The sequence below is a fragment of the Cydia splendana genome, chromosome Z, assembly GCF_910591565.1.
Source record: "Cydia splendana chromosome Z, ilCydSple1.2, whole genome shotgun sequence".
In the NCBI taxonomy this organism is placed as follows: Eukaryota; Metazoa; Arthropoda; class Insecta; order Lepidoptera; family Tortricidae; genus Cydia; species Cydia splendana.
Window position 1 is genome coordinate 6,395,032 of NC_085987.1, and position 27,594 is coordinate 6,422,625.

Genomic DNA, 27,594 nt, shown 5'->3' on the forward strand with positions numbered 1-27,594 from the left:
GTTGAAATGTCCCGTTCGTTTCCTCATTGTGCCGACGTGTTGAGTCTATTGTCTCAGCATGCTTTCCATCTCGATCGTTATGTAATGCACAGCACGGTTCGACGCCGCCCCACGCAACTGATACAAAACAGTAGAATAACCACACTTTCAAATAATATATTATTATATAGGTATCTATTTTGTTATTATCAATAATACAACAAAGTACAATAAGTAGGTAATAACCTTACTTTTAAAGTAGCCAGTTTATGTTAACAAATGTAAACAAAAATGTAAAATTGAAAACGTGAAGCATTTTCATTCCTATTGCATGCGTGAACTCGTGCGGTGCATATTTATTTTATTACATATATATAACTAATATGCACTGAAGTTAAAATGCACTTAATTTTAAAGTGACAATAAGTATTCATCTGTCAATGTAGGTAAGTGTGTTAAGAAAAATATCCATTACCGTGAAACTGTCTCTCTAACACCTTTTGTTAACTGTTGAAAGAAGTACGGCACAGATGTAGTTCACTTCCGCATGTTACTGAGGTCAAGATATAGCCAGCAATTTCTTTAAAAAAAAATATTACTCAAAATCTAATTAAATGCAAACTCACATTTGCTCAAATATGGCAAAGTCGCCGTGCACTAAACGGATGTGCTGTGCCTGTGTTATTTGTTGAATAGCAGTCGTGACGTTCACCCCGTTATCTGATTCGTCGAGGAAGATCGCTTTTCACACTTCTGATATAATACGCGATATATTACAGTGCTATGTTCTTAGTAAATGCACCGTAACACGCAATTATTGTCAAGCAAAATGTCGTTACGTAGGTACCTAAAAGATTAATGGTGTTTACTTATTACATTCACACAATGCGGGTGGCAAAACTAGCTAGTTATTAACCAAGTAAAGCCCTTTTAAAATATATTTTTTAAGGATTTCCTTACTCAGATTCTTGTAACTCTAAACAAATGCAAGCAAATATTATTTACTTATTAAAGATTTAAAGTCAGTATCGCTACAATTCGTCGTATGATAACTAAATATCCAAACGTTATGAGCTCACAAAGCTCATTATGAGTACTGAAATAAAGAGTTTTTTATTTAATTAAAATTATTAGCACAGTTGGCAAATGACTTGTATAAAGACAATCTAGGCGTGGCTCCTCGGAATTCTACGTTATTCAGCAACCCATTCGATAATGTAATTGAGAAATGGCGGAAGGCTGAGAAACGTGTACTCCGCCATCTTACACAACGTACTTATTCAAATTAATAAAATAATCCTGCGCATCTTAGCATCTGTGTGTGAGCGAGACGGATGTATGCACGCATATAGCGATGTCCCGCTCGCATACCGGAGCGCCGTGCAATTTGTATCCGCATGAAATTTAAATTCCGTTAAGTATCTACTAAAATTTCATAAACTATGGACCGATAAAAGTTAGGTTAATGTTTCTTTGAAAGAGGCACAAATACGAATAAGTACAGCAAAGTAGTTTTTCAGTTTATAAATAAGTTTTTTAATGTCCATATATATAGTTTTCAAAAAATACGTTATTTTATTGAATAATCATACCACTAATAACTGAAATACTTAACCTCTATTCTCACCTCTACAAATAACTCTGTAAATGAGACACATACTTATTTATACCTGGCTAACTGAGACACTGGGTAAGTGGAGTAGCTCTGGAGTGAGAGAATTTTACAGGATGCTTAAGGTCCCGGTTATCCAGGTTTCACTATATATGTTTAGATTACGAGATTTTTGCAACATAATGAGATTTTAATCAACGAACAAGTAATTAAGTTGATCGGAAATATCAGTCGCTGATAATAATCCAAAGGTCAAATAAACTGGCATTTTGATAGTTATATTAATAGTGACCTTAATAAAAAAAACTCTGTTACTGAAACCACGAACTAGTTATGAATTAAGATCTGATTTTGGTCATACAATTTCCATACAAAATGATCTGTTTACGTTTTCTTGAGTGAATTTTCAGTAGGCTTAGGTATACTCATACCTATTACTCAATTGGTAATTGGTGGTGGTTCTATAAACTCCTAAAAACTTTGGTAATCATTTGTATTTTTACGGATAGTGAGATATGGAAATATTGGATAACAAATGACCAAAAACCTCAACGATCAACACGTTTTTGACGTGATAACGTCTTATAAATCGATGAACACCGGTAGCAGCACGAAAACGTGTCACGTTGTGGACAAATCTCTATGGTAACGTTGTGGAGAGATCTCTAGGGTAACATTACGTAATGTATAATGGCAATGTTTTCTTATGACGTTTCACGCAAAATTATCGTCCGTAAGCCGACTTTACAGACAACCATATTTTTTAAATGTATGTTCAGTTCAGATACGTTTGAGCGCCTTGGCCGCTCCGATATATCTGATAGCGACAGGACAGGACAACTTGTGAATGTTATCTTAACTAGCTGTAGCTGTAAGCACTTTCCGCAACCTTGCTATACTTACGGCGACCCCCTCACTTAGGCGATAACCTGCCGTTACGGCGAGATAAAATGCTGCACAACTCATAATTTTATGTACTAACACATTAATTAGTACTTTAAATTTTATTACGGAAATTATAAAATACCTGTGGGCGCAGCACGGTTCCATTTTTATCGTCTATCACTATGCGCGTCCCTTTCGCACTTACATATTTGTTAGAACGTGACAGGCATGGTGACAAGGGATAAAAACGCGACCGTGCTACGCCGCCTGCCTTAGTTACAGTTTGTTACTTTGACCGACGATCGAAAATACAAATGGAGTTTTATATGAAAACATTGAATCTAGAGCTGGATTTCGATTCCTAGTTGCGGATTAAATCTTTAATAATATTAAGTACTAGCACTGAGTATATTTAAGCGTTTTTATGGAATATTGAACGTTAACGGGTTTCAGTGAGCCTATTTAAAAAAATCTATCGACACAAGAATAGTTCCCATGCTCAATAACAGTGACATAACAATGCGTCCAACTTTCGACATGCGACATTTTTAGCAGCAATGTATTGACGATACACTTATCGGCAAAAAAATATAAGGTATTGGATTGTCTAAGAACAAGCCTGCGATGACAGGGACAATGACTTTCGACTTTAAAATTAATGTTACCTACAAATTCGCCGTCAGATATATATCGGCTACACTTTAATGCCTTTATTAGAACCAAGAACAGACATTTATTTGTGCATCGAATTTAAGCGATGACTAAGTGAGTATAATTGTGCAACTCATTATGGAAATATCTTTTGTCGCGTCATTCGTCGCTCTCGCACTTATATACCTGTTAGAATATAGTTGGCCTCGGTGACAGATGATAAAATCGTGAATATCTTTGGGTCATAGATGATTTTCATATGTCAAACATGTCGTCCGAGCCAAGACAACGTGTTTAATTAATTAATTACATAGGCAAAGAGCTTATGACTGGCAGACAAAAGCTGACTCAGTGTCGACAATTGTGGTGACATTATTATCAGATGAAGGCGTCAAAGTACAATATTAGAAGGTTAAAGTAGTTGGCCACGCGGCATTTTAGCAGGCGGGCGGAGCGAAAGTAACGAGTGGGTAACCTTGGCGCGGCGGTACGTTGCCGCTGACCGCCTCCGATTTTGTACATTGTCTTATTTTTTAAGTAGGTACGTGGAATTTTCAGCACTCGTATGTGGAGGCATGCTTGAAATGCTACCATTTTTTGTTAATAAAACTAAATTAGTTTGTAGGTATTAAAAACTTGCCATAACCTTTCGTTATCATTGGTAGGTAGGTGTAAGGATAAATATACCAGCCGGCCTAGCCAAGGTTGCAATTGCTATCGCTTCGACAACGAAACGCTTTGTGTCTCTCTATCACTCTTCCATATTAGTGCGACAGCGACAGTTGCATTTCGATCGCTACGTAGCGTAATCGATTGGCATGGTGGCTACGCGGCCAGGTATATATTTACTTACTTTACCGCTACTATTTGACGCTAACTGTACAAAGACTGACTGGACTACCTAGAAGCCAGTTAGGCTTTTTTTTAATATTTTAGTCATAACTACAAATGAGTCAAACATATAAGAAAAAAACTCATAAAGAAGAAAGTGCCACAAAAAGTCCTCACTCAGCATGATGCTGGCGACTTCCAGCGCTGATGTTCCGTTACATGAAAGCTTATAACTTTTTTAAGAAAAAGCGGAAGTACCTACCTTAGTAATATTTATTAAGAAGTTAAATTATAAACCGCCTTCCGCTTATTTCTACTGTTTGTAGTAAAACCTTACATGGAATAGACATGTCTTAGTTCGCGGGGGTTGTGACCTCTGTCACACAAATTATGACGATGTGACAGTATAACCACAGAGTAGACAGCCCTTTGAAAAGACTTTAGTAAAGAAACCACCGATATTCTTGTGCCAATTCTCGTCGTGACTCGCTTAGCCGGTTACATATCAGAATACCGAAAATCTATTTACCTAATGTTGAATCACCTATGCTCGTTTCACCTATTTTTTTAAATACCTATTGATCAGTTAACCTAAGCTCATAACACCTAATGAATGAATTACCTATTGCACGTTTCACCTACAATTGGTTTACCTAAGCTCAGAATACCTATGCTCGATTTACCTAAAGTTGAAACACCTAATACTCGAAATACCTAAAGCTAATATACCTAATACACGAAACACCTAATGTTGGTATACCTAATGCACGAAATACCTAAACTCGGTATACCTAATGATCGAATTGCCTAAAGTTAACATACCTACTGCACGAATTACCTAAAGTCGGTATACCTAATGATCGCATTACCTAAAGTTAACATACCTAATGAACGAAATACCTAAATTTGATACACCTAATGCACGAAATACCTGAAGTCGATGCACTTAATGAACGAAATATGTACCTAAAATCAAAAATATAATTATTGTTTAGTAGAATATTATTAGGACATACAAGAAGTCGAGATAGGTGCGATGACGAGCAAAGCGAGGAGGAGCGTGTTAGGTTAACTACGACCAAACAGTGCCAAAACCGACTTATTCATCGTCATGATGTTAACTTTAGTTTTTGATAAGATAAGATAACATAACTAATTTTGTATTAGACTAACGAAATCATTCTACTACCTAAAAAGTAGCGTTTCAAAAAGTGTATTTTTAAATTGTTATCCAAACAAACAGTTTCTACTGTAAGGTTGGGAAATCATACGATTTATTGGGTGGAGTTGCCACTTGATCATTCGGCAAAATGATATGAATTTTGTACTAGGTATATAGACTTTAGGTATTCCGTGCATTAGGCATATCGAAATTAGGTAATTCGTTCAGGAAGTATATCAACTTTAGGTATTTCGTGCGATAGGTTTAACAGTTTTAGGTATTTCGTCCATTAGGTAAATCAAGTTTAGGTACATCGTTCATTAGGTATATCAGCTTTAGGTGTATCGTCCATTAGGTATATCAGCTATAGGTGATTCGTGCATTAGGTATAATAGCTTTAGGTGAAACGTGCAGTAGGTAAAACGTGCATTAGGTATATCGTGCATTAGGTGTTTCGTCCATTAGGTTATTTGAGCTTAGGTATTATAAACTTAGGTCAGTCAATGTTTAGGTAAAATGATCGATAGGTAATTTAAAAATAGGTGAATCAAGCATAGGTGATTCAACATTAGGTAAATCAGTTTTCGGTATTCTGATATGTAACCGCTTAGCCCGATCAAACCCCAGCTACAATGAAGCAATAGGGGTTATTACCCTGCCGACCCGATGTCGACACCTGGTCACGCTCTACGCGACCGATTACACACGCCTATGTGCTATTATATTGAAAGCAGCCTCAGGTTGAGTGCGTAATAACCCCCTGAACATTGCCAATATCGGTTGGCCTAATTAATTATGTGCGTATGGTGCAACAGTATGGGATTTATCTCACTTAGGTCCCGTTTCCCCAATCACAATTGAAGAGCTGATTAGTTTAACTAACATACCCTACAATACTATTTTAGCGTACGTAATTAATATCACGGATGGTCTGGCAGCCAGCCATGCTTTTTGAACGTTTGTTTCGGGCTTTTGGTTTTTATCATTTATCGTAATGGATAAAACAAGCCATTTTCGCACTTAATAAATTTGCCTTGAACGGGACTGATTTGTAATTAATATGTAGGTTTTCTGGTCAGTCCAGTGATTTTACAACTAACTTATTTTATTTTATTTCTTTTATTATTTCTTTTATTTTACAGTCAACGCTGGCATTCTGCTTGAGCATGCGCCTGAGTGTCCGGAACAATACGGAGTACAGGTAAATAACATTTCACACTAGTAGGGCTATAAAACTACTATAGAAGAATCACTAATGGCACAGATGGGAATAGGCGCTTCACATAAATCATTCCCATTCGTCTCCGCCACATGAATGGCGGTGGTCACCTGGGACGGGGACACATGGGAACACACCCTCGGATTTCTACCTTACCTATTATTATACTCACTCCTTGGAACTAGGAATGATAAACTTCGAATCTGCCATAATAATTGTTATAATAAATATTTTATAACTTTTTAAAATATTACTTAACTTCCTTTTGATTTTAATAAATAATGTTGAACGCATTGCGAACGCACGTAACTGTTGAAAGAAAGTGTAATTCATAACCTCGTTAGGCGACAGCGATAATTGTACTACGTTGTTTTAATTAATTGCCCAGCGAATTTCCCTTAGCAATAATTATGTGCATTGAAAGCGAATGACCATTACAAGTTAGCCAAGCGACATGTTTTCATAAAATTACGTATTTCGGTAATTTTTGTGCCAAGCTCTCCTTGGTGCACCAAAATTTGGGCTATTATAAGGCATTTGGTATCTCCTTGCCGTCTAGCTAAGTTCCCTGGGGGATGGAAAGCCCTGAATCCGCACTATCACCACTTTCTGACAAGCCAACACATACAATTGAACATGAGATTAATGTGCTTAAAATGTCCTGCTATTGCGATTTAATTAACTCAAAGAAGTACCTTAACCTGATTTTAATCCGTTCATTTGTGCACAGTTCTTCAATATAAAACTCATAAGTATTTTTTCTTTGGTTCCAGGCGTACGCGCATCCTGAACTATGCGATCAATTCTTCCTCTGCACCAACGGGACCCTGACGGTCGAGACCTGCGAGAATGGTCTGCTGTTCGATGGCAAGGGCGCTGTGCACAACCACTGCAACTACCATTGGGCGGTCGATTGCGGACAAAGGAAAGCTGACTGTGAGTTTGGCAATGTGTTAAATTGTCAATGATTCTTCTTGAGCATCTATAGGATATTGACAGTGAAAACCTGTCTGCTTCTTTGATTTTAAGGACGCTATCCGTAATTACTACAAGCATAAATAAATGGTGGATTGGGAACACAGAAAAATATGCAAGAATTCAAGCAAGATATAGAAACGAGAGAAAAATCGAAGCACGGACCTACGAAAGATACGGAGATGAGCAGAATTTCAAACCAGAATATGAGTGAGAGTGAGAAGTCGATATTTTTTATGATATAGGAGGCAAACGAGCAGACGGATCAGGTATATCCGAGCGGCTAAGGTACTTAAAAGTACCTGAACATGCACTTTTTAAGTTCTTGATAATAAAGGCTTCATTCAGATATTTGTGAACACCTTGGCCGCTCTGATATATCTGATCGCAACTGCACTGATTCTGATTGGGACTCTGAGGTGTCAATCACCTGCGGCGAAAAGGTCCTGTTCTTCGACGGCAACGGACTCTAGGATTGCCTGCTTAGTCCTTGAATGCTTAATAGAATTTGCTAAAATGTAAACATTTTACACACACTTACCCAGCCACAAACATAGCGCATATTTAGGAGCAAGGCATCGTATGTATTTTAATATTTGGCGCCCCGGGCCGCTAAAATTTGACCGCCCCATAGCCGCCCAAAACTTGCCCCTTTTGGGCATAGGGTAAATACGCCCCTATTCAGAAGCTTTGGCTTTAATTTGTCTCGATAACTACGCCAGTACAAATGGCGTAAATATTTTTTTTTTACTATTTAACAGACACTTTTGTATACAAATTATATCCAAATGTCTTTTCTGCAGTGGTCCCCTACTCTTCTCCCGGCTGCGAGTTCCAGTTCGGCATCTACCCCGACAGCGAAGAGTGCTCCACCAGTTACGTCAAGTGCGCCTACGGTATCCCTGAGCAGGAGCCTTGCACCCCTGGTCTGGTCTACGACCACCGAACCCATGGATGCAACTGGCCTGATCTATTGCAGCCGTTCTGTAACCCTGAAGGTGAGCATGACTGTTTCAAAGCACCACAATAGGGCGTAAAATTTTGCCATAGCACTCATAACTATCCTGACAAGCCAGCCTGGCCTTCGATATTGAGCTGGGCCTCGGTCTCAAAGGTTGTAGGCTTTCCTTTTGCTAGTTACTTTAAGAAATTTGCGACCAATTTGCTACAGTCCTTTTGCAACCTTGATATTTGTAGGAAATGAAAGTTTCTCCTAGCTATGAAGGATGAAGGTCGTTATTTATAGCGGCATGTTTAAGTATAACTGATACAAATTTGTCAGGTTTACTCTAGTTTGGCAGTAGGTACACGCGTCCCTTTCATCGAACGTACTGCAGTAAAAGCACAGTGCCACTTTTAAACGAGGTTTATATTCGAGTAGCTACACCGCTCGCCCTAGTGTTGAGCTAAGCGTGAGCTAACCTAATCCAAAAGTGTTTACGCGTTCGTATTCTAATATCATAAAGGAAGACAGACAGGAAGAATTAAAAATGTTATATATTATTATGTATTTTATATTCACAGCGGTCATCGGCTTCAAGTGCCCGACGAAAGTGCCTGCCAACACGCAATCCGCCAAGTTCTGGCCCTTCCCCCGCTTCCCCGTGCCCGGCGACTGCCACCGCCTGATCACCTGCGTGGAGGGCCAGCCCCGTCTCATCACCTGCGAGGAGGGCAAGGTGTTCGACGACCAGAACCTCACCTGCGAAGACCCCGAGCTCGTACCTCACTGCGGACACGCGTGATTGCGTCATGATTGTGTTGCAATACGAAAATTTTTACTTTTGTGTTATTTCTTTCTGCCAAGCGAATTGTTTGACAACGAATTAGGGTAAAAGTAATACTTCATTATATACTATTCATAAATTTATAAGTAAAATGTTATTTATTTCGCTGCGACTAAATAAATAACTAAAAACAAAACTAAACTAAAATATGATTTACCTTTTTATGAAGGTAGGTAACCACTATTTCATGAATTCTATAAGCAACAGTGCCAAGACTCCAACGTGACGTAACTCGTTCATAATTTTCGTTTTGCAATGTAGTTATTTCTAGCAATTAATTTTAATACACCGTCCATTTATGAGTAATTTTAAATCCGACATGAAAACGTCTTTTACAAAATTACAAAGCAATCAATTGACTTTTTTACTGAAACCTATTTATTTCCATATAAAAGATGGTAATAAGTTACCTATGTAAAGCTTCCTAAAACTTGTATGTTACCTGTAACAAAGTTGCCAAATGCAGATAATTCGTGATATTAGTTACCGTAGATATGTATGTTTTTATACGTCAAAGTTTATATGTATTTATTATGTACACTTCTGTAAATAGATCAGCAAAAAGATGGATATGTAAATAGGAAAATAAAATATCTAAATATACATGAGAATTTCATTTTGAAACTGCAACATCTTAATCTCTTAACACCTACTTCCTATAGGTATACAACATTTGCAAGGGGAATTTGAATGGTGTTATAATAATAGTAATTAGTTTATAAGGTGGCAAAGTTGTTGTTTAAGCCTTCGTGCTAATATTGATACCCGAGCAATATCCTAAAATTTTCCTGGAATGGAGCAAACTCGGATTACACGCATTTAGGACCAAATGAAAGTATTAAAACGATTTCCAGCTTGCTGGGAATTAATACCTTAAAACGCTATTTTGGATCTAATTTGATTGACCTATTACGGCGTATTCATTAATTTCATTATTCAACTCTTCTATTGCAATTTCATCATAATAATAGTAACTGATCATACTAAACTAAATTAAATAAATTAATGTCTAAACATGTCTTTTGTTGTCTGTTGTCTGTTGTCTGTGGTCTGTGTTGTGTTGTGGGCTGTTGTCGTTATCGTGGGCAAGTGTATCGTTTTTGTTTGCATCCATTCTAATACATTTGCATGCATCCTAAAAATAGCCTTGTTTGTTAACCTAACGTCCTCAGGATACTCGTATAGGTACCGCGTATTTTAAGATTAGAATTTTTCTAACTTCAAAAGTAGTGGTAATTAACTTTTTCTTCCGAAATGAGGGTTCCTATGATAACATGTAAACGACACTTGAATTCAGTGCATAGTTACTCGGATTTAATTTTGGAGGAAAAAAGTTACCACTACTCTTGAGGTTAAAAAAATTCTAATCTGTAAAAAGGGGTATAGTTATTTAAAAAAAACTCGCTGGTACTTAAAACTTAACCCGTTTATTGCTCTAACAAATCATTCCTCTTCGAGCGCCTTGCCCTTGCCGGGGCGTTGAGGCTTGCGGCGGCTCGGCTGCGAGCTCGAGGGCTTGGGCTTCAGTGTAGGTGGGTTCTCTAGGGCCTCCAGCTCGGCGTCTGTCAGTTGACCCTTGTACCAGTCAGCGCTGCAAGGAAGGGTAACAGTTAAGGAATATTCTTCAAATTGACAAGTGCACTTTACTGTTCTGAAAGCAACAATGGAGGAAGCTGTCAAGGCATGTTTAGAATATTATAACTACGAGTATTACTACAGAACCTGCTCGAACGGGTGGATGTAGTAGGTAAGTGCGAAGTATTGCCTAACGATAAACATCAGAAAGACCAAAGTAAGTAATGACTGTAGATAGAATACAAAGGTCAACCTGACTTGAAAGTCCGAAATGAAATTGTACAAAGGGTCCGCTCGTATAAGTACCTAGGCTGTATTGTCAATGACCAGGGTGATCACAGCGTTGAGATCAAGTGCCGAATAGAGCAAGCTCGTAACACTTTCCTGAAAATAAATCATCTTCTCTGCAACCGGTCACTCCGAATCTCTACAAGGGTGCGATTAGCACGCTGTTATGTATTTTCGGTTCTACTGTATGGTGCTGAGTCATGGACACTCACTAAAGCTATAAGTAAATGTCTAGAGGCGTTTGAGATGTGGGTGTACAGGAGAATACTGAAAATCTCATGGACGGATAGAGTAACCAATGACAGCGTGCTGCAGAGAGTGCAAAAGAAAAGAGAAATTTTGGATACTATAAAGATTAGGAAACTGCAGTACTTTGGTCATATATTACGAAATGACAAATACCACCTCCTCCAGCTGATAATACAGGGGAAAATCCAGGGAAAACGAAAATGTGGAAGAAGATGTACCTCGTGGCTCAAAAACCTCAGGTGCTGGTTCAAGATGAGCACCACATCGCTGTTTCGAGCTGCAGCATCAAAAGTGAAAATAGCCCTAATGATAGCCAATCTCCGGCAGGAGACGGCACCATAAGAAGAAGAAGAAGAAGAGTATTACTAAGCTTTACTTGAGTCTAGTAGGTACAATCGCCTGCGCTCGCGGTCTTTCAGTTAAGAAAAGGTTTGCCTTACCTTATAAATTGTAATTAAAAATGGTATCGAAATCGAAAGTAAAAATAGTAGTAACGTGATTTTGTATGGAGATTGTTCGTCTTGAATTTTTACTTAGAAAGCACCTACCTACGCCAACAATTTTTAATATGTAATTATTTTTTTAAAGTTATTGCTTCTTGAGACGTTCGAACTCTCGCGCGAACCGAGTAAATTAGTAGGTATACCAGAATAAGAGGAAACGAGACTAATAAATCGGTAGTTGTCAGGTCTTCGTAGCGCCTGTGCTCGAAAGTGGTGGTGCTCGTAAACAGGCGGACGGTCGCATTTAAGAACTTGAGCTTGTGGGTACTTACCACTCAGGGACCTTCCTCGCCCACTCGCACTTCTTGTTGACATCGTCGAAGGCCTGGCCAAGCTTGCAGCCGGACCGGCGGGGCGTGTTGCCGTTGATGCACACGTAGAAGAACTGGCAGTCATCAGGGTCGGCGTAGCGCGGGTGCGTGAGGCCGAAGGTCTCGTTCACGGGCGGGCAGTCGAATTGGAACACATCTGCGTAAGATAAAATGGTTTTAGGTTAGAAAGATAGGTATCTGTGCTAAATTAATTATTTTTTACAAAAATGGGATACAAAAACCTGTAATCGTTGTGAAAAAGCTATCCAACGTCACCCCACACCATAGGGTTAAAGCGAAAATACGTGCAGGCGAGATACCAAAAAAAATTATTTTTGTTTTTATTTTATCCATGTTTGTCGGCATCTTTTGACCCCTAATGATCACGGAGTAAAGGATAACTCACGTTAGATCGGGCCGTGTCTGGGCCGGAGCTTCCGGCGCTTACTTTTCTATGACATGACAGGCGATCACGTGATACTTTCCATAGAAAACGATGCGCCGGAAGTTCCGGCCCGGACACTTCCCGGTCTAACGTGTGTCCGCGGCTTTAAGGATGACACGGACATGGTGAAACTAAAAAAGGTTCCTATTTGACTACGTAACCCTAAAAACGATATGTGAAATTAATAAATCTCAATTACCAGCGGCACCGCATCCCTTCTTCTTAGCCTCATCCGGCCAGGTGCAGATGCCGGTCTTGTCGTTGTAGACCAGGCCGTCGGGGCAGGTGATCATGTTGAACTTGCCGTCCACGCAGTAGTAGAATATGCCGCACTCCTTCGGGTCCTCGTGGGAGAAGTAGCCGTTGAGGCGCGGGCAGTGCAGCGTGGGCTTGGGCTCCTCTGTTGAGAAATAGTTATTTGTTTTACAAGGGGGCAAAGTTGTTGTTTAACCGCTTGTGCTAACATTGATACCCGAGCAAGCGAAAGATTCCAAAATTGAACCACGAGCGTAGCGAGTGGTTCAAAAAATGGAATCTTGAGTGTTGCGAGGGTTTCAAAGCACGAGGGTTAAACAAAATTTGCCCCCGAGTGAAACACAAAATTTTTCACCACACCAACCCGAAGCAAATATTAAATGTAAAATATGCAACAAAATCAAACCAAATCAAATCCAAATGAATGTTATTAAATATTTATCATCCAAAATCATCATTTAAAAGTAAATTCTACCAGCAAACATAAGAAAACAACTCAAAATTTGCATTTGATTACTTTGCCTCACATGTGAATAAAATGCAACTTTGCTATCAGTTTTTGAAGTGCAAAGTAAGGCTTTCCGAGCTGGTGTGGTGAAAAGAAATAAATCAGTATTTGGTAACAAATGTCTGTGAAACATTTTTGATAGGTCCAAAGTTCTATTGGTAATTGGCCAATTGTGTGAAAATTTTGGAGAGAATTCACTTGGAGGGTTTTTGTCGTGTGCGAGCCATAACGACCCTAGAGGGATTTTGAGTATTTGAGCTGATACTTAAATAGGGTGACTGCTATAGTACTCCATATTAAGGCAGAAAGTGAACATTACTATGTTGTGGCTAATACATAACTGTAGCAGCCAGCAGTCACCATATACAGGGTGTCCTATAAGTGACACTGGAGATAGACCAAGCCAAGAGGACAAAAACCAATTTAACATGACCCCAGTAAAAGTGGCACGGTTTTCGAGTTATTGCCAAATTAAGGTTTTTCATTAATTTTGACCGTTTTTAACATTGTTAGTGCCAGTGTGCACTCGGAAAGGTCTCGAAGTTAGTTATTTTTATGTGTACGGCATCATGAATAGTTAATTAAGATGACAGAATAGGTATTTTATCGATACACAATGTAAAATGCTAAAAAGTACTGGTATAATCTTGAATTAAATTCACAGCGAAACATTAATTTCGACTTTGACCACCTATCGTGAAAAAAAATTACTAGAAAAGTAATGAGCAAATAACGTCAAAATATTGAGCATGTTATGCAGATTCAAAAATGGTATAACACATATACCTTCTTGCAATAAAATATGAATTATTATCATCTTTCGAAAGCCTCATAAAAAATAAGTTAAAACTTGGAAATCTGCAATCCGTTGCTACTTAGTAAAAATAACGATTTATGTTAAGATATTTCATTCTGGATACAGAAATAAAAAAAACGCCTATCAGTATTTGCCGAATGCCTAAAAGAAAGATATGGAAAATGCTTATCTCCCTTTTTAAGGATATCATAGAGTAGATAAAGGTTCAAAGAAAATAATACAGGTTGAAGTTTGAAAGGGTAGGTAGAAATAATTTTACAATAGGTGTTCGAATTGCTTTTCTCCGGCTCGTATGCATGCTTGACACCGTCTTGTAAAACTTCAAGTTAATGTTCTTAAATTAATTTTGGATATGTTTCGTGCTGCCTTTGAACATGCCGTCGTAGTTCCTCTTCGGACCTTATTGGGTTGGATTAAAATTTATCTTTTTAGTATCCCCAATAAAAAAATCTAATGGATTTAGGTCCGGGGAACGTAGGCCATGCCACTGGTACCAGTCGGCCGATGCATCTTCTGGAGCTGGAACCACAGCAAGATGGCTGCTCAGAACACTACGCTCGCGATGTCCGCGACCACCTCACACAGAAATTCCCAGATGGATCAGCCGATTGGGACCAGTGGCATGGCCGCCGCGTTCCCCGGACATTAGATTTTTTTCATTGGGGATGCTTAAAAGATAAAGTTTACTCCGTGCCAATAACCTTATTGGCTTATTGGAACCTCCCAAGAGGAACTACGGCGGCGCATGTTCGAGGCAGCACGAAACATATCCGAAATTAATTTAAGGAAATTAGCTTGAAGTTTTATAAGACAATGCCAAGCGTGCATACGAGCCGGGGAAAAACAATTCGAGCACCTATTCTAAAATAAAATTACTTTAACAAATTGATTAAACTTCAACCTGCAGTATTTTATTTTCTTTGAACCTTTATCAACTCAATGATATCCTTAAAAAGGGACATAACCATTTTCCATCTCTTTCTTTTAAGCATTCGGCAAATACTGAATAGGCGTTTTTTTTATTTCTGAATCCAGAGTTAGATATCTCATCTCAACATAAATCGTTATTCTTACTAAAAGTAGCAACGGATTGCAGAGTTCCTAGTTTTCACTTATATTTTATGAGGCTTTCGAAAGATGATAATAATTCCTATTTTATTGCAGGAAGGTACATGTGTTATACTATTTTTGAATCTGCATAACATGCTCAATATTTTGACGTTATTTGCTCATTAATTTTCTAGTAATTTTTTTTCACGACAGGTGGTCAAACACGAAATTAATGTTTCGCTGTGAATTTAATTCAAGATTAAACCAGTACTTTTTAGCATTTTACATTGTTTATCGATAAAATACCTATTTTGTTATCTTAATTAACTACTCATGATGCCGTAAACATAAAAAAAACTAACTTCGAGACCTTTCCGAGTGCACACTGGCACGAACAATGTTAAAAACGGTCAAAATTCATGAGAAACCTTAATTTGGCAATAACTCAAAAACCGTGCCACTTTTACTGGGGTCATGTTAAGTTGGTTTGGTTCCTCTTGGCCTGCGGGCTCAGCACGGTTCCATTTTTATCGACTATCACTATGCGCGTCCCTTTCGCACTTACATACTTGTTAGAACGTGACAGGCATGGTGACAAGGGATAAAAACGCGACCGTGCTAAGCCGCCTGGTCTACCTCCAGTGTCACTGTGACGTGTCACTTATGGGACACCCTGTATAACTTAAATATGGCCGAGTTCTAACTCAGTGAAATTTTATAATCTATCTAAGCTAATTTTGCACCCACTCAAAGTGAGGTAGTGTCATCATAAACGTCATATTTTTATTAAAATTAGGTAGACATTAATGTCGACATTGCTACACAGACCTTAGTCCGACGTTAGTTAATAATGTGTCCTTCGGATTGTTTGTGTAATTTTCTTGTCTTCCCCAGTCTTTAACCATAGAGTTTATAAGGTGTCATTTCGGTTCAATCATCATAATAGTTTTACCAGTCCTCCAATATATTGTTTTGTAACCCTACTAACATCCGTACACATAAAGACAGCTTAATCGGTATATTGCACACACACCTACTTCCTTATACCCCTACCCAACCGATAACATTTGTTACAAGACAAAAAGCAAGATGAAATTCAATGAAGCTTCGTAGCATTCACAATAACAAAATCGTAGGTTGTTAAGCCCAAGTAGCCCAACTCATAAATGTCAAACAATTCTCAACCGACTATTAATTAAAAGGGAATCTATTAATAGCGGGTATGTATGTACAATGGAGCGGCTCCCCTTGAGATGTGAAAGTTGCTTCGACCAGCCGACCCCCACGTGATGCCATAATCTGTATTCTGTGATGCATCCCGACGTTGGGCAAAACCAGATAGCACGTGTTATAGAGCACACATTATTTTCTCCGCTATACATCTAAATGACACTACTAATATCAACCGGGTGCCCCTTAATACGCCTAACATTCATTGTCATAATATGAATTCGCATAACAGATTTGGCATAACATAATTGTGCATAAAATTGAACAGGTATAATAATTAAAAGGCATAATGTTTATTGTGCATAACAATGAATTCGCATATTGAAATATGCATAACATTATTACCTATAACTTTAATTGTCACAAAATGAATTAACATAATTTTATAAAGCAACCGAATTAGATGGATCAGGGCAAAACCAAATCGGTTAGGTTAGATCCAGTTCGATGTTAGGTATTTTTTTCTAACAGCCCAATAAATTTTCTCATTCTATGCTTGCACAGCGAAACCCGAAAATCAAAATTTCGTTATCTGCCACTCTATCGCTCGAATATGCAAGAGTAAGATAACGAAATCCCGATTAACTCCTCAGATCTAATTACATATATAAATAAAACAATATACACAATCAAAATTACATTTTTCAGTACCTGAATTGGTAAATATAGAACTGCTTTTTGGGTACGTAACCTTTCTTTTCTTCCTTTTATTTTTATACCATTTAATAATTATGCAAAGTACCATTACGCTTATTACATTTATCCCAAGTAATTGTTATGACAGTTTACGTTATGCGCATTAATATTATGCGTACTTAGTTATGCGGAATAATGTTATGCGATTTCAAAGTTATGCGTGATATACGTTATGCCAATCAGGAGTATTAAGTTATGTGAATTAATATAGACCCATATCAACCACATAAAAGTTCAATCAAAATGGCGCTAATTTTGAGATGTATATTTTGTTATGATGTACTAAGCGTGTTTCAAATCGAGTTATCTATGGCTGGAACAAGGAGAGTAATTAATAATCTTCACAATTAAAATGAAGCTTAAATGTTCCAAAAAAAGAGGCAACTATAAATTAAATCGAACGACGCTGCATTCTGAAACCAATATTCGATACCGAACAAAAAAAAAGACTGTATATTTAGCTTTTCTGAAGTTACACATACCAACAGAAAGAAAAAAAACAAGCGTGCAAATGCAAAACAGTTCATTAAACTTATTTTAACTTATGTTGGGTCAAAGCTTGAGTTCAACCGAAAGTCAATGTACTGGCAACATAAACTATTTATATTTAGGTAAGTAATAATTTAGGCGTTTAGGAATAAACACAAAAAACAAGATATCATTCTGCTTTATATCGGTTAAGACACACTATAAGAAGGCTTTGAAATTAAACAACTCTTTCACGTCACGCTCGTGAATAAGTATATGTTATCTCCTCCATAACTCAGGAACAAATGTAGGTATACATATAACTAAGGTAAACGTACTGGTGCTCGACGCGGTCCCAGTACATGTCATCTTGAAACTTATACTGTATAGACGTCGTCGAATACCTACATTGCCTATCCACTTCACAAGCCTTTACTGAGCTTACTGTGGGACTAAATTGATCTGTGTAAACTGTCCTATAATATTTAAAATAACATCCACTCCGACAAGGTTGGTGTCAAAGAAAACGTTATGCAATTTAGATATTAAGTTTATACAAATATTATTATTGGAGTGTTGTGGGCCTTTCAGTGCCACATCGACCAAGCAGTGATGTAGGTATATAGTGTATTACTAATGCCCGTTGAATCAAGGAAATTCCAGATTCTTTGGGCAGTAATGCTCTGTACCTCATAGGGTTGCAAATGTTGCAATACTTGCAATAGGTACGTGCCGCCCCAAGTAGGTACTTGTATAAAACGCCTACATTAAAATGTTTACTCAATTTCCCGGTAGATGTCACTTTTTATTTCTTCAACTAGCAAACGGTAGTAACGGCTGTCTATCGTGGATTTTGTATTATATAAGATAGAATAGTTTTTGTATTTCGAGTCTTTTCTTAGGGTAAAGATAAATAGGGAAGAATTTGTCCGGCCGACTCTGATAACCACGTCAGGCGTGGCTCACTCCGCGATTTCGTCGCTTTGCTACAGGTAGCTAAAAGTACATCCGTTCCGCCCCAATTTTGGTGGCTAGCCATAAGCCACGCGTGGCGCTGTCGCCACCTAGCGGCCATATCTGTGCTGATCGTAACAGACGCGTTTTGTTAGAGAGTGAGTCTTCTGTACCTAGTACTGTTATTTATTCTGTGACCATGTTAATAAAAATGTATTTAGAGAAGATTTGTGTGGAGTTTTAGTTTTTTTTTTAATTAAACAGCTTTCCCTTCGAAACCAGAGTCCAAGATTGTAACACACTAATAATATTAGACTAATATCGTTCGAGAAATGGGCCAGTCTACGATAATATAAAAGTAACTTACGTAGTTTAGGCCTCTGAGAGCAATCCAGGTTAAAAGGCAGATCGCATTTCTCATCATCTGGGTTGTAGTCGTTGAAGACCATGCCGTCGGGGCACAGCTTCTCGATGATCTCACCCTGTCTGTAACGTTATTTAAGAGAGAATTGAGCCAAACTTGTGTAGGTATTGTTACTCTTTTCGGTGTGATGAGTCTTATCTAGAGATCGGCGGCCGATCGTAAAGTTGCTGTGTAATGTTTTGACAGTAGTCACATTAAACCAATAGATAAGTAGGATAGTTTCGTCAGGTTGCTCCAGGAGCCCCGCGTAGCCTAAACATTTCATGATTTGCCTGATTTTACGATCGGCCGGCGATTTTAGTTGAGCTATATCGTCAGATGAACTTTATACATAACATATTAAGACACAATTTTTAGTATTCCGTACAAAACTTTGTTCACGGAACACTTATGGGATCACTTCGGTCTTGCAAATCAGTTAAATGCGTTTTTTTATAGATGTAACATACAGCAAAACGTTGCATAGATTATGTCATTTATGGGGTAGTTTTAACTTGTTACATTTTGTATACTGATATTGGAAAAGGTAATACTAAATCCATACTTATTATTTAACTTGTTCAATAAACATCCTTCGAGGTGTTGACCTTTTGAGGATGGTTAAAAATAAATTTTACAAATAAACAGCAAAGAAAAGGTGACTGCATTCCAACACGCCTTAAATGAATCAGTAGGTATGCGTATATGCTAATCAACTGTTTGGTTTCGTAAATCTCAACAGTTATTTAGTAAATTCTTATGAAATATACTCTACTATGAAGTTTTTTAACAAATTAAATGATTTTTCAGAAACATAGTTTAATTTGTTTTTATCAAGTACTTAGAAACACTACTATATAAATTATAAACTGAAATAAATGTCATATACTAAGAAAAAGTGACCAAGGCCTCCAGTGCCCCAGGCTGGAATCGAACCAGCGTCCTCTGCTATCGCGGTAGGTGCCTAAACCTAAGGTGGTAAGGTGCTAAGGGGGCGCCACAAGCCTTCAGTAAGAAGTGCATGTACTTGGAAAAATTCGACCTATGCCGCTGTGGCCCGGTGGCCGAGTGGTTTAGGCACCTGCCGCGATAGCAGAGGACGCTGGTTCGATTCCAGCTTGGGGCCTGGAGGCCTTGGTCACTTTTTCTTAGTATATGACATTTATTTCAGTTTATAAAATATACTGTACTCAAGAAATATATTTACACATTATAAAAAAAATACTTCCTACAGTCAATTTCCGCGAATAACTTCCTTTGTTCCATTCTGTGCAGGGTTAGCTTGGTTTGACCCAAGGATACTGGATGTAGGAATAGGTGTACGAGTAGATACCACAGATTATATATGTAATACTATATTTAGACGCTCCTCGGAGTTAAGACGAAGTGAAGGAACACTCTTACGAGGTGTATCGATTTGATCAAGAGAAGATGACCGTAGGGGCACATAAGAGTTAAACCAAGAAAAGTCTGCAGAGATTTTGAGAACACAAGCAGTGCAGGTGTTATTTTAAACGTCAAACTTCTATGAAATTATGACGATTAAATAACACTGGCACTGCGTGTGCTGTCAAAATCGCTGCTGACTTTTCTTGGTCTAAAGGCTTTAACACACTATCGCACCGCACCGCGACCTTGGTGCGTCGCACCTATAAGTGAGAGCGAGAAACAGATATCTCTTTCTCGCTCTCACTTATAGGTGCGACGCACCAAGGTCGCGGTGCGGTGCGATAGCGTGTTAACACTTTAACTCTAGTCGACTTATCACGGCTGATGTTGCCAGTTACAACTGCCGCCAGTGTTGTCTTACCTGCATTCATAGTATTTGTCGCACTGCTCGGCGTCGGCGAAGAAGCCGTCATCTGGGCAGGAGTTGGTTATCTCCGCGTCGCGGTCTGCCTCGGCTTGCGCGCGCGCCGGCGCGTTTGCTGGCTTGCGGTTCTGTTTCTTTGGTAGAGCGGATGATGCTAATACTGCGTGACAAAATGGCCGTGGTAAGTTTTTGTAGATTCTAAATATAATAAACAAAGCGCATAAATTAACCCCATGACCACTAAAGACGTCAACTAACGCGCGCGGCTACAGCCCAATATCAACCATCTTGCGTTCCAACAAGGTTTAAGATGACGCACCACGCACGGCTAGGCTTGTTGTTCAAAGGGTTAATGGCGGATATATGCTAAACGGAATTTTCCCAGTAAGACGTGGGACCAATCGTACAAAAAAGAAATCGTTGAATTTTTTTAAGGCTGCATGGAGTTATGTTAAATTTCGTACTTATCGTATCGTATATCGTATATTTATATACCTTTTACTTCATTCTAAATCTTGTTATAGGCATTAAATAATTATGAACATAGGTAAAGTGTAATTTAAGTTTTAAAGTGTAGTTAACTGACATAATTAAGCGACTTTTGACCTAACGTATTTAATTGGGTACTTTCCTCTACTTAAAATAAATTATTTCACACCGTGTACGAAATAAAGCACCAGATCATTATTAGAAAAACATAGATCTCAGTTATTTTTAAACACAATGTCTATTAAATAAATCGGATGGAAGTATAAAAAGTAGGTAAGTTGACTGTGACGATGACGTCACTACACACGTTTTCATATAAATTCCATATTAGCAAATCGTTTAGACAGTTCTAAAAAAGAAGCTGATTTGACTAGTAGGAAAGTAGCCAATTATATACATTGCATAAAACATTGATTTCTTGAATGTAATGTTAAAAGCGGCTTGCAATGAAACCTCGGACTTCCTGCTCGGTGACAATGAGACAGCTAAAGGTCGGCCATTTTCTAACAAGCCTTTCTCTTAAAACGAAGGCAATCGGTGCAGAACGATGTAAAATATCGGTTGTTTCTTTACTTGACGGTTGGTTTGACAGGTTTGAAGGTCATTGTTATGAACTTATGAATTATGATGTCTGTATTTAATCTATTTATTAAATAAAATATATATTTTTTTTTTTGCAAGATTGAATGTTTAACTTTATAATGACAGTATTAAGTAGGTAATTTTAATTTAAAATTACCAAGTAGGTACTAAACTAAACAACTAAATGTTATTAAAATATGTGTCAAGTGACTGTTCCGTCTTTATCATAGTTGTGTTTATCATGTTGCCGTAAATAATGTAATAAACGCCATAACGTTCCCAAAATTAAAAAGCTTCCGTTGGATAAAGCTTCCATTAGTGTAAAGATATATTATAATACATGCGCTATCATGTAATAACTGTATCCATAACGCGCTTGCTGATATCTTCTCCAAAGCGAAGAATGATTGAAATGTAACCATTATAACTCCGCTAGAGTTAGACCAAGATAAATTTGCAACGATTTTGATAGGAAACGCAGTGCAAGTGTTATTTATACGTCATAATTTCATAGAAGTTTGACGTTTTAATCACACTTGCACTGCGTGCGCTATCAAAATCGTTGCAGACTTTTCTTGGTCTAACTCTAGATGTTATCGAAGCCCGGTATCGAGTGGGTGCTAATAGGTATTAATCTATTGGCAAACGTAAGAGCATTGTAGGCAACAATGAGGGTGAGGCAACATATTTGCGCTGATTTCTCTGTTACCTAACCTCCCAGAACTAAGTCGACAGACGCACTACGTACGTCGAAAGTATTTTTAAAACTGTGCCTGTTAAGAGGAAGTATAAGATATACATAGTTGTATAGAAACTTCAGTTTTGAGAGCGTTTGTCGATCGTTTCCTCTTACTAACTTAAAATGAGAATAAATGTATATTTTAAAGTGGTAATTAAGTAATACTTTACCTACTTCAAATTAGGTACATACTTTAAAAAAAACTTTGTTACTTATACATCCGATAGGAAGTGCAAGTTTACCAATAAAATAAAAAGAAAATGCATGGCTTTATTAATAACTAAATACAAGTTTTCGAAAAAGTAGTAAATAGATGTGAAAAAATTAAACTCGAGTCACGCATTCATCTTTATTCAATGTATGTTTGGTGAAATAGAACTGAATAATTCGAGTGTCACGCGATACATCAAATTATCTACACTAGTCATTAAGTAGTTCGAACAATGATTGTTCTCGAGGAAGAGTATTATTTGAGAGTCGCTTTTCCCTAAAGAAAACATCGTGAGGAAACCGGACTAATCCCAATAAGGCCTATTGTCTCCCCAGGTAAGGTCAGATGGCAGTCGCTTTCATAAAAACTAGTGCCTACGCCAATTCTCGGAATGAGTTGTCGAACTCCCATAAGCCGTGGCAAAAGGCCGGGACAACGTTAGGGTGATGATGATGATGTCTACTAGTTAGGTAACTTAACTATAACTGTCACCACTTTTATCTTTCGTGTTTATTTCTGATTTGATATAGTCTTGCATCCAGCACATGCTATGGTGTTAGATAGAAACACATGTTGAACATGAAGGCATACAGTTGTTGTATTTTATGCCATACATACTTCTGCTTGCGACTTCGTCTGCGCGGGATTATGTTGATTGATGATGATGATGATTGATAAAAACTATCCTGTGGCCTTCCTCGGGCCTCAAATATCTCCGTACCAAATTTCATCTAAATTGGTTTAGCGGTTTACGGGTGGACAAACAGTGTTACTTTCGCATTTATAATATTAGTAGGTAATTATCGTTTCGTTCAACTTTAAATATTTTTCTACTATGAACCACTGCTAATTACACTGAGACTTTTTACCGAATTCCACTACCTACATCAGTAGTCCACGAACATGGTAATAAACTTGCTTAATACTTAACGACTCGCTGTCATTACTTCGGCAATGGTTCTCAAGTTGATTTAATATTAAAATGTTGAAAGCAATATAACTTTCTTTCAAGATTATAAAAGATCGTATATAACAACCAAACTGCAGTGACTTACGTCCGTTAGCATCTAAAGGCCAGACGTATATTAAATACAAAACTAGTTTTATAAATATGTAGGTATTTAATGGCCTCTTATTAGTATTCGTAGCCGAATGCCGTGTCCGTTCTAGGAATTGCATATCTAGAATACAAGGTCAATATCTTTTCGAACGGGCGGCGTGCATATTAAGCAAAGTAAAGGTCGCGTGAGTAAATAGGTCATAGTTGCATTGGGAAAATGCATTGACACATTTGTATTACGCAATAGTAGCGGGTGAAACAACGCGCCTGTAGTATCTACCATCTGCCACCCTGAACTCCTGGGCCAACTAGAGATAAATCTCTAAAGTTCAAGAGTATATGTTACAGTCTAATTGATTTACATCGTAAGAAATATCTCTTTTTGTTAAGTTGTTAGAGAATGACGCGTAATCTGATCCGCTTATGATGCTGATTGAACTTAGTTTAGGAGCTTTACTTGGTGATGGTTACAAAGACGCTACAGACGTAACCTGTTCTAGCTCATTACCATGTCAACTAATTAAACGTAGACACATTGATGACGGATTTATCACGTGTCCATGTCTAACAAAGTGTACTGGAACAGATAAATAATGACCCCATTTCTATTCTTGAAATTGTGTAAATAGGTACCTTTATGTTATGATACGACAATTATGACGATCGCTGGATCGATGGAAATGTCCCAAAACCCATTTGCCCGTTAAGACATTCCCATTAAAAATGTTGGTGTTGTCCGAAATGGTTACAATTAAGTTACGAATGCAGCGATCTTTAATAAGGCAGGCAGTAGGTAGGCTTAGAGGTAAATTAAATAGGGTTAAAAAACCTATGCACAATAGTAATAAATACATGTGGTTACACACACATAAGATATTCAAGTTTCGTAATCCCCATCCTATATAAAATAACGGCCACTAACCGTTACAAAAATACGCATAATAACAAAAGCACAAGCAGCAACAATTCGCATCGCAAACGCAACATAAAACTCACCAACTAGGCACCCGAGGAAGACTAGCCCTATACTCGATTTGAACGCCATCTTTTGATATTAAAATACACTATTATGCAATAAAATGACACTTTTTATATGAGTGCGTGTTGAACAGACGCCGGCACCGCACTCCCGCGCACTGAACATAACAGTTTTTGTCTTCGATTCTTAGCAAGTGAGCGTCTCGGCGAAAGGCTGGCTCGTGTTGCTGTCCCTTATTCTCTCAGCAGCTCCGGTATGAGGCGGCACTCTTCAGCCAAATGAAGTCGGAACACTTAAGATCCTGTTATTGTCGGACGTGTTCAGCAAGGAAATTAGGATGGAAAGAATGCGCTTATTGTACTTAATTGATTTGTAATGACATTGCGAGGTCTCCCTAATCATGATGATAATCAGAATTATAGGTACCTGTGGTCTATGTATATTGATAAAAAAATTTTTTTTTTACATCTACAGACACAGAGCAATACAGAGGCTTACCTTTTTTGTGTAGAGCCATCCTTAGTAACGCAAAAACTTCCGCGCCGCCTTGTCCGCCTTGTAAGAACTTTTCCGGTGGTAAGGTAACACTAGCTGCTTTCCGCACCTTATTGCTCAGACGCTAACCTGACTTTTCAACCTAAAAAGGGAAACTAGCTTTCTTGCGATTAGGACTTTTCTTGTAATGCCCATTACCTTTTGTGACTTTCAGAAAAACAATAGCAAATATGTGACATATTTTTAGAATCGGCTCAAAAAGCTCTTTCTTTTAATACCACCCACGATTGGTGTCTGAACATTTTCTTTGTTTTCCAAAAATAGATGAATTGGTTGAATAGAATTGATTCAAAGAGCCATTCTCTAATAGATATGTCTGTAGATGTGTCTGTACAAACTATCTAGAGATAATATATCACTATTCGGAAAAGTAGTCCAGAGTGGCATCTGCCAGTTATCACCACCTATTTGCCACAGTATCTACTGTTAGTGCGTTATTTCATTCACTACTTTTGATGCTGACTGTTCTTTACTAACTGATAGGTACTTGGGCCATTTTATTTTAAGTAGTCCCCTACACTTTTTTTTAAATTGGGATTTTTTATGTTATTTCTACTCAGAATCATGATCCTAATATTAGGAGAAAAAAAGTGTCCCAAAATTTCCATACAATTTTCGATCTTTCCATTCCGTGACCGCCGTACAAAGTCTATGAAAAATGGTAACGGAATAGAAATAAAAAACTTTGGACATTTTTTTTCTCCTATTAGGTTAGAAAGAGCTCGTGATTCTGAGTAGAAAAAATATAAAATTTCACAAATTAAAAAATAAGTGTAGGGAACATCTTTAAATAAAATGCCCCTTACACATAAAAAAACTCGCCTTAAATTTTTGAAGTTTTCTCCAACGAATTATTAACATTACCATACAACGGGTTCAAAGAATCATCAGATAACTAGCAAATTTGTGTAGTAATTAAGCAACTTGTTATGTGGATTGTGGGTTGGTATTAATTAGCAGGCTATTTACAGGAATTATTACGTTTTATTGCATTTTTAATGACTTCGTTGCATGCAAAATGGGCTATTTCATTATTTAGAAACCAGTTATATTAGAGTGTTATGTTTGATAAGCACATTAATGTTCACCAAACAAATAACGTAAGGTCATTAGGAAATTCCTCCCGCGGACGCTCTGGCTGTGGCATGAGCTCCCTCTCGAGGTATTCCCGAGGGTCTACAATGTCTACATCTACAGTATGGGGTTCTTCAAAAAAGGAGTGTACAGATTTTTAAAAGGTCGGCACCGCGCATGTCATACCTCTGGAGTTGCAGGCGTCCATAGGCTACGGTGGTATAAAAGATAGTCCCAGCAGTGGGCACTGGGTAGTGGTGCGTGCACGCAAATCTTGCTTTCGTCGAGCGTGCGAGAAAGTGCACATCTCGAGACGGTTTCACTCCGCGAATCGTTTGTTCAAATACTCTACTTTCAGCGATCCGTTGGCTTGCAAAATAGTGGACCAACTCTAACGTCAATTAATATTTTATTTCTGGCCAAATTAATGGACTCTCGGGACTAACGAGACCAATAGGCCAATTCGAAATTAAATTTTGATGTTACCTATTTTAGGTCATTTTTGTAATGATTGGCCAGTGCGTCTCGCTAGCGCCAATACATGTACGAACGCACGCGCTAATAGAATAATTATAGAATAGAGACCGTTTATTCAAGGCAAAATAAAATAATGGTAACATTCCATTTCTGACCGCAGCTGCACTACTGGTACTAAACGCGTCGGTGTTATTGACAATTTCCTTAGTAAAATGAACAGTAGTGCAGCTGTCGTTGGAAATGGACTGTCACCTTAAGAAAACAACACGTAGGTATCACAACTTAACATATAAGCCACGAAATGGTAATGGTAACAAATATACATCATTTTGATATCGGAATGCTGTTCAAATTGGCCACCATGTTTATATAAAAGTACTTTTTCTGCGAGTAAGAAGCTAAAGATAAAGATTTGTGATTGAGTTTTCTAGCGGACCCCAGGGTCCTAAGATACGACACAATTCAACCCGGAAAGTGATTAGATAAGGAAAAATTTCAACACTAAGGCATTGACTGGATATCTCGATATTGATATGTTTTACATCATGTAGAAAACGATCACACTTGACTAATGACGATCAAATTACAGTAAAACTTATTTACTATGCACATGTTGGAAAGTAACGCAAATACTGCATTTGAAAGTAAAAATGTAATTCGGTTTGTACTTAGCGAAATATAAATGTTTCTCGCGAATTTATAATGTTGACTTATGCAATACACGAACATAATAACTGGGGCAAAATTAACCTGCGAAAGTGA

General features: G+C 37.9%; 2 protein-coding genes across 2 annotated transcripts in view; one reads left to right on the forward strand and one right to left on the reverse strand.

The window, feature by feature from the left end:
• Positions 1-9,702, forward strand: part of LOC134804301 (protein obstructor-E) — a 28,217-nt gene extending 18,515 nt beyond the window's left edge. The window contains exons 2-5 of the mRNA XM_063777311.1: positions 6,263-6,321; positions 7,113-7,275; positions 8,118-8,312; positions 8,839-9,702. Of these exons, the coding sequence (XP_063633381.1) occupies positions 6,263-6,321; positions 7,113-7,275; positions 8,118-8,312; positions 8,839-9,059 (638 nt within the window). The 3' untranslated portion in view covers positions 9,060-9,702. The remainder of the gene's footprint in view (positions 1-6,262; positions 6,322-7,112; positions 7,276-8,117; positions 8,313-8,838) is intronic.
• Positions 9,703-10,509: 807 nt separating this feature from the next.
• LOC134804295 (protein obstructor-E) lies at positions 10,510-24,901 on the reverse strand. Its single transcript, XM_063777303.1, has 6 exons — positions 24,744-24,901; positions 20,664-20,826; positions 18,818-18,936; positions 12,672-12,872; positions 11,989-12,184; positions 10,510-10,692 (listed from the first exon to the last, which is right to left on the reverse strand). The coding sequence occupies exons 1-6, from the start codon at positions 24,790-24,792 to the stop codon at positions 10,545-10,547; spliced, it is 876 nt and encodes a 291-aa protein (XP_063633373.1). The 5' UTR covers positions 24,793-24,901; the 3' UTR covers positions 10,510-10,544.
• Positions 24,902-27,594: the final 2,693 nt, after the last annotated feature.

Coding starts and splice junctions, on each gene's coding strand:
- LOC134804295 (XM_063777303.1), bottom strand. CDS start 24,792: ATGGCGTTCAAATCGAGTATAGGGCTAGTCTTCCTCGGGTGCCTAGTT. Junction 20,827..24,743: donor CTTCCTCGGGTGCCTAGTTG/GTGAGTTTTATG, acceptor TTTGTCACGCAG/TATTAGCATCATCCGCTCTA. Junction 12,185..12,671: donor GAAGGGATGCGGTGCCGCTG/GTAATTGAGATT, acceptor TATCTTACGCAG/ATGTGTTCCAATTCGACTGC.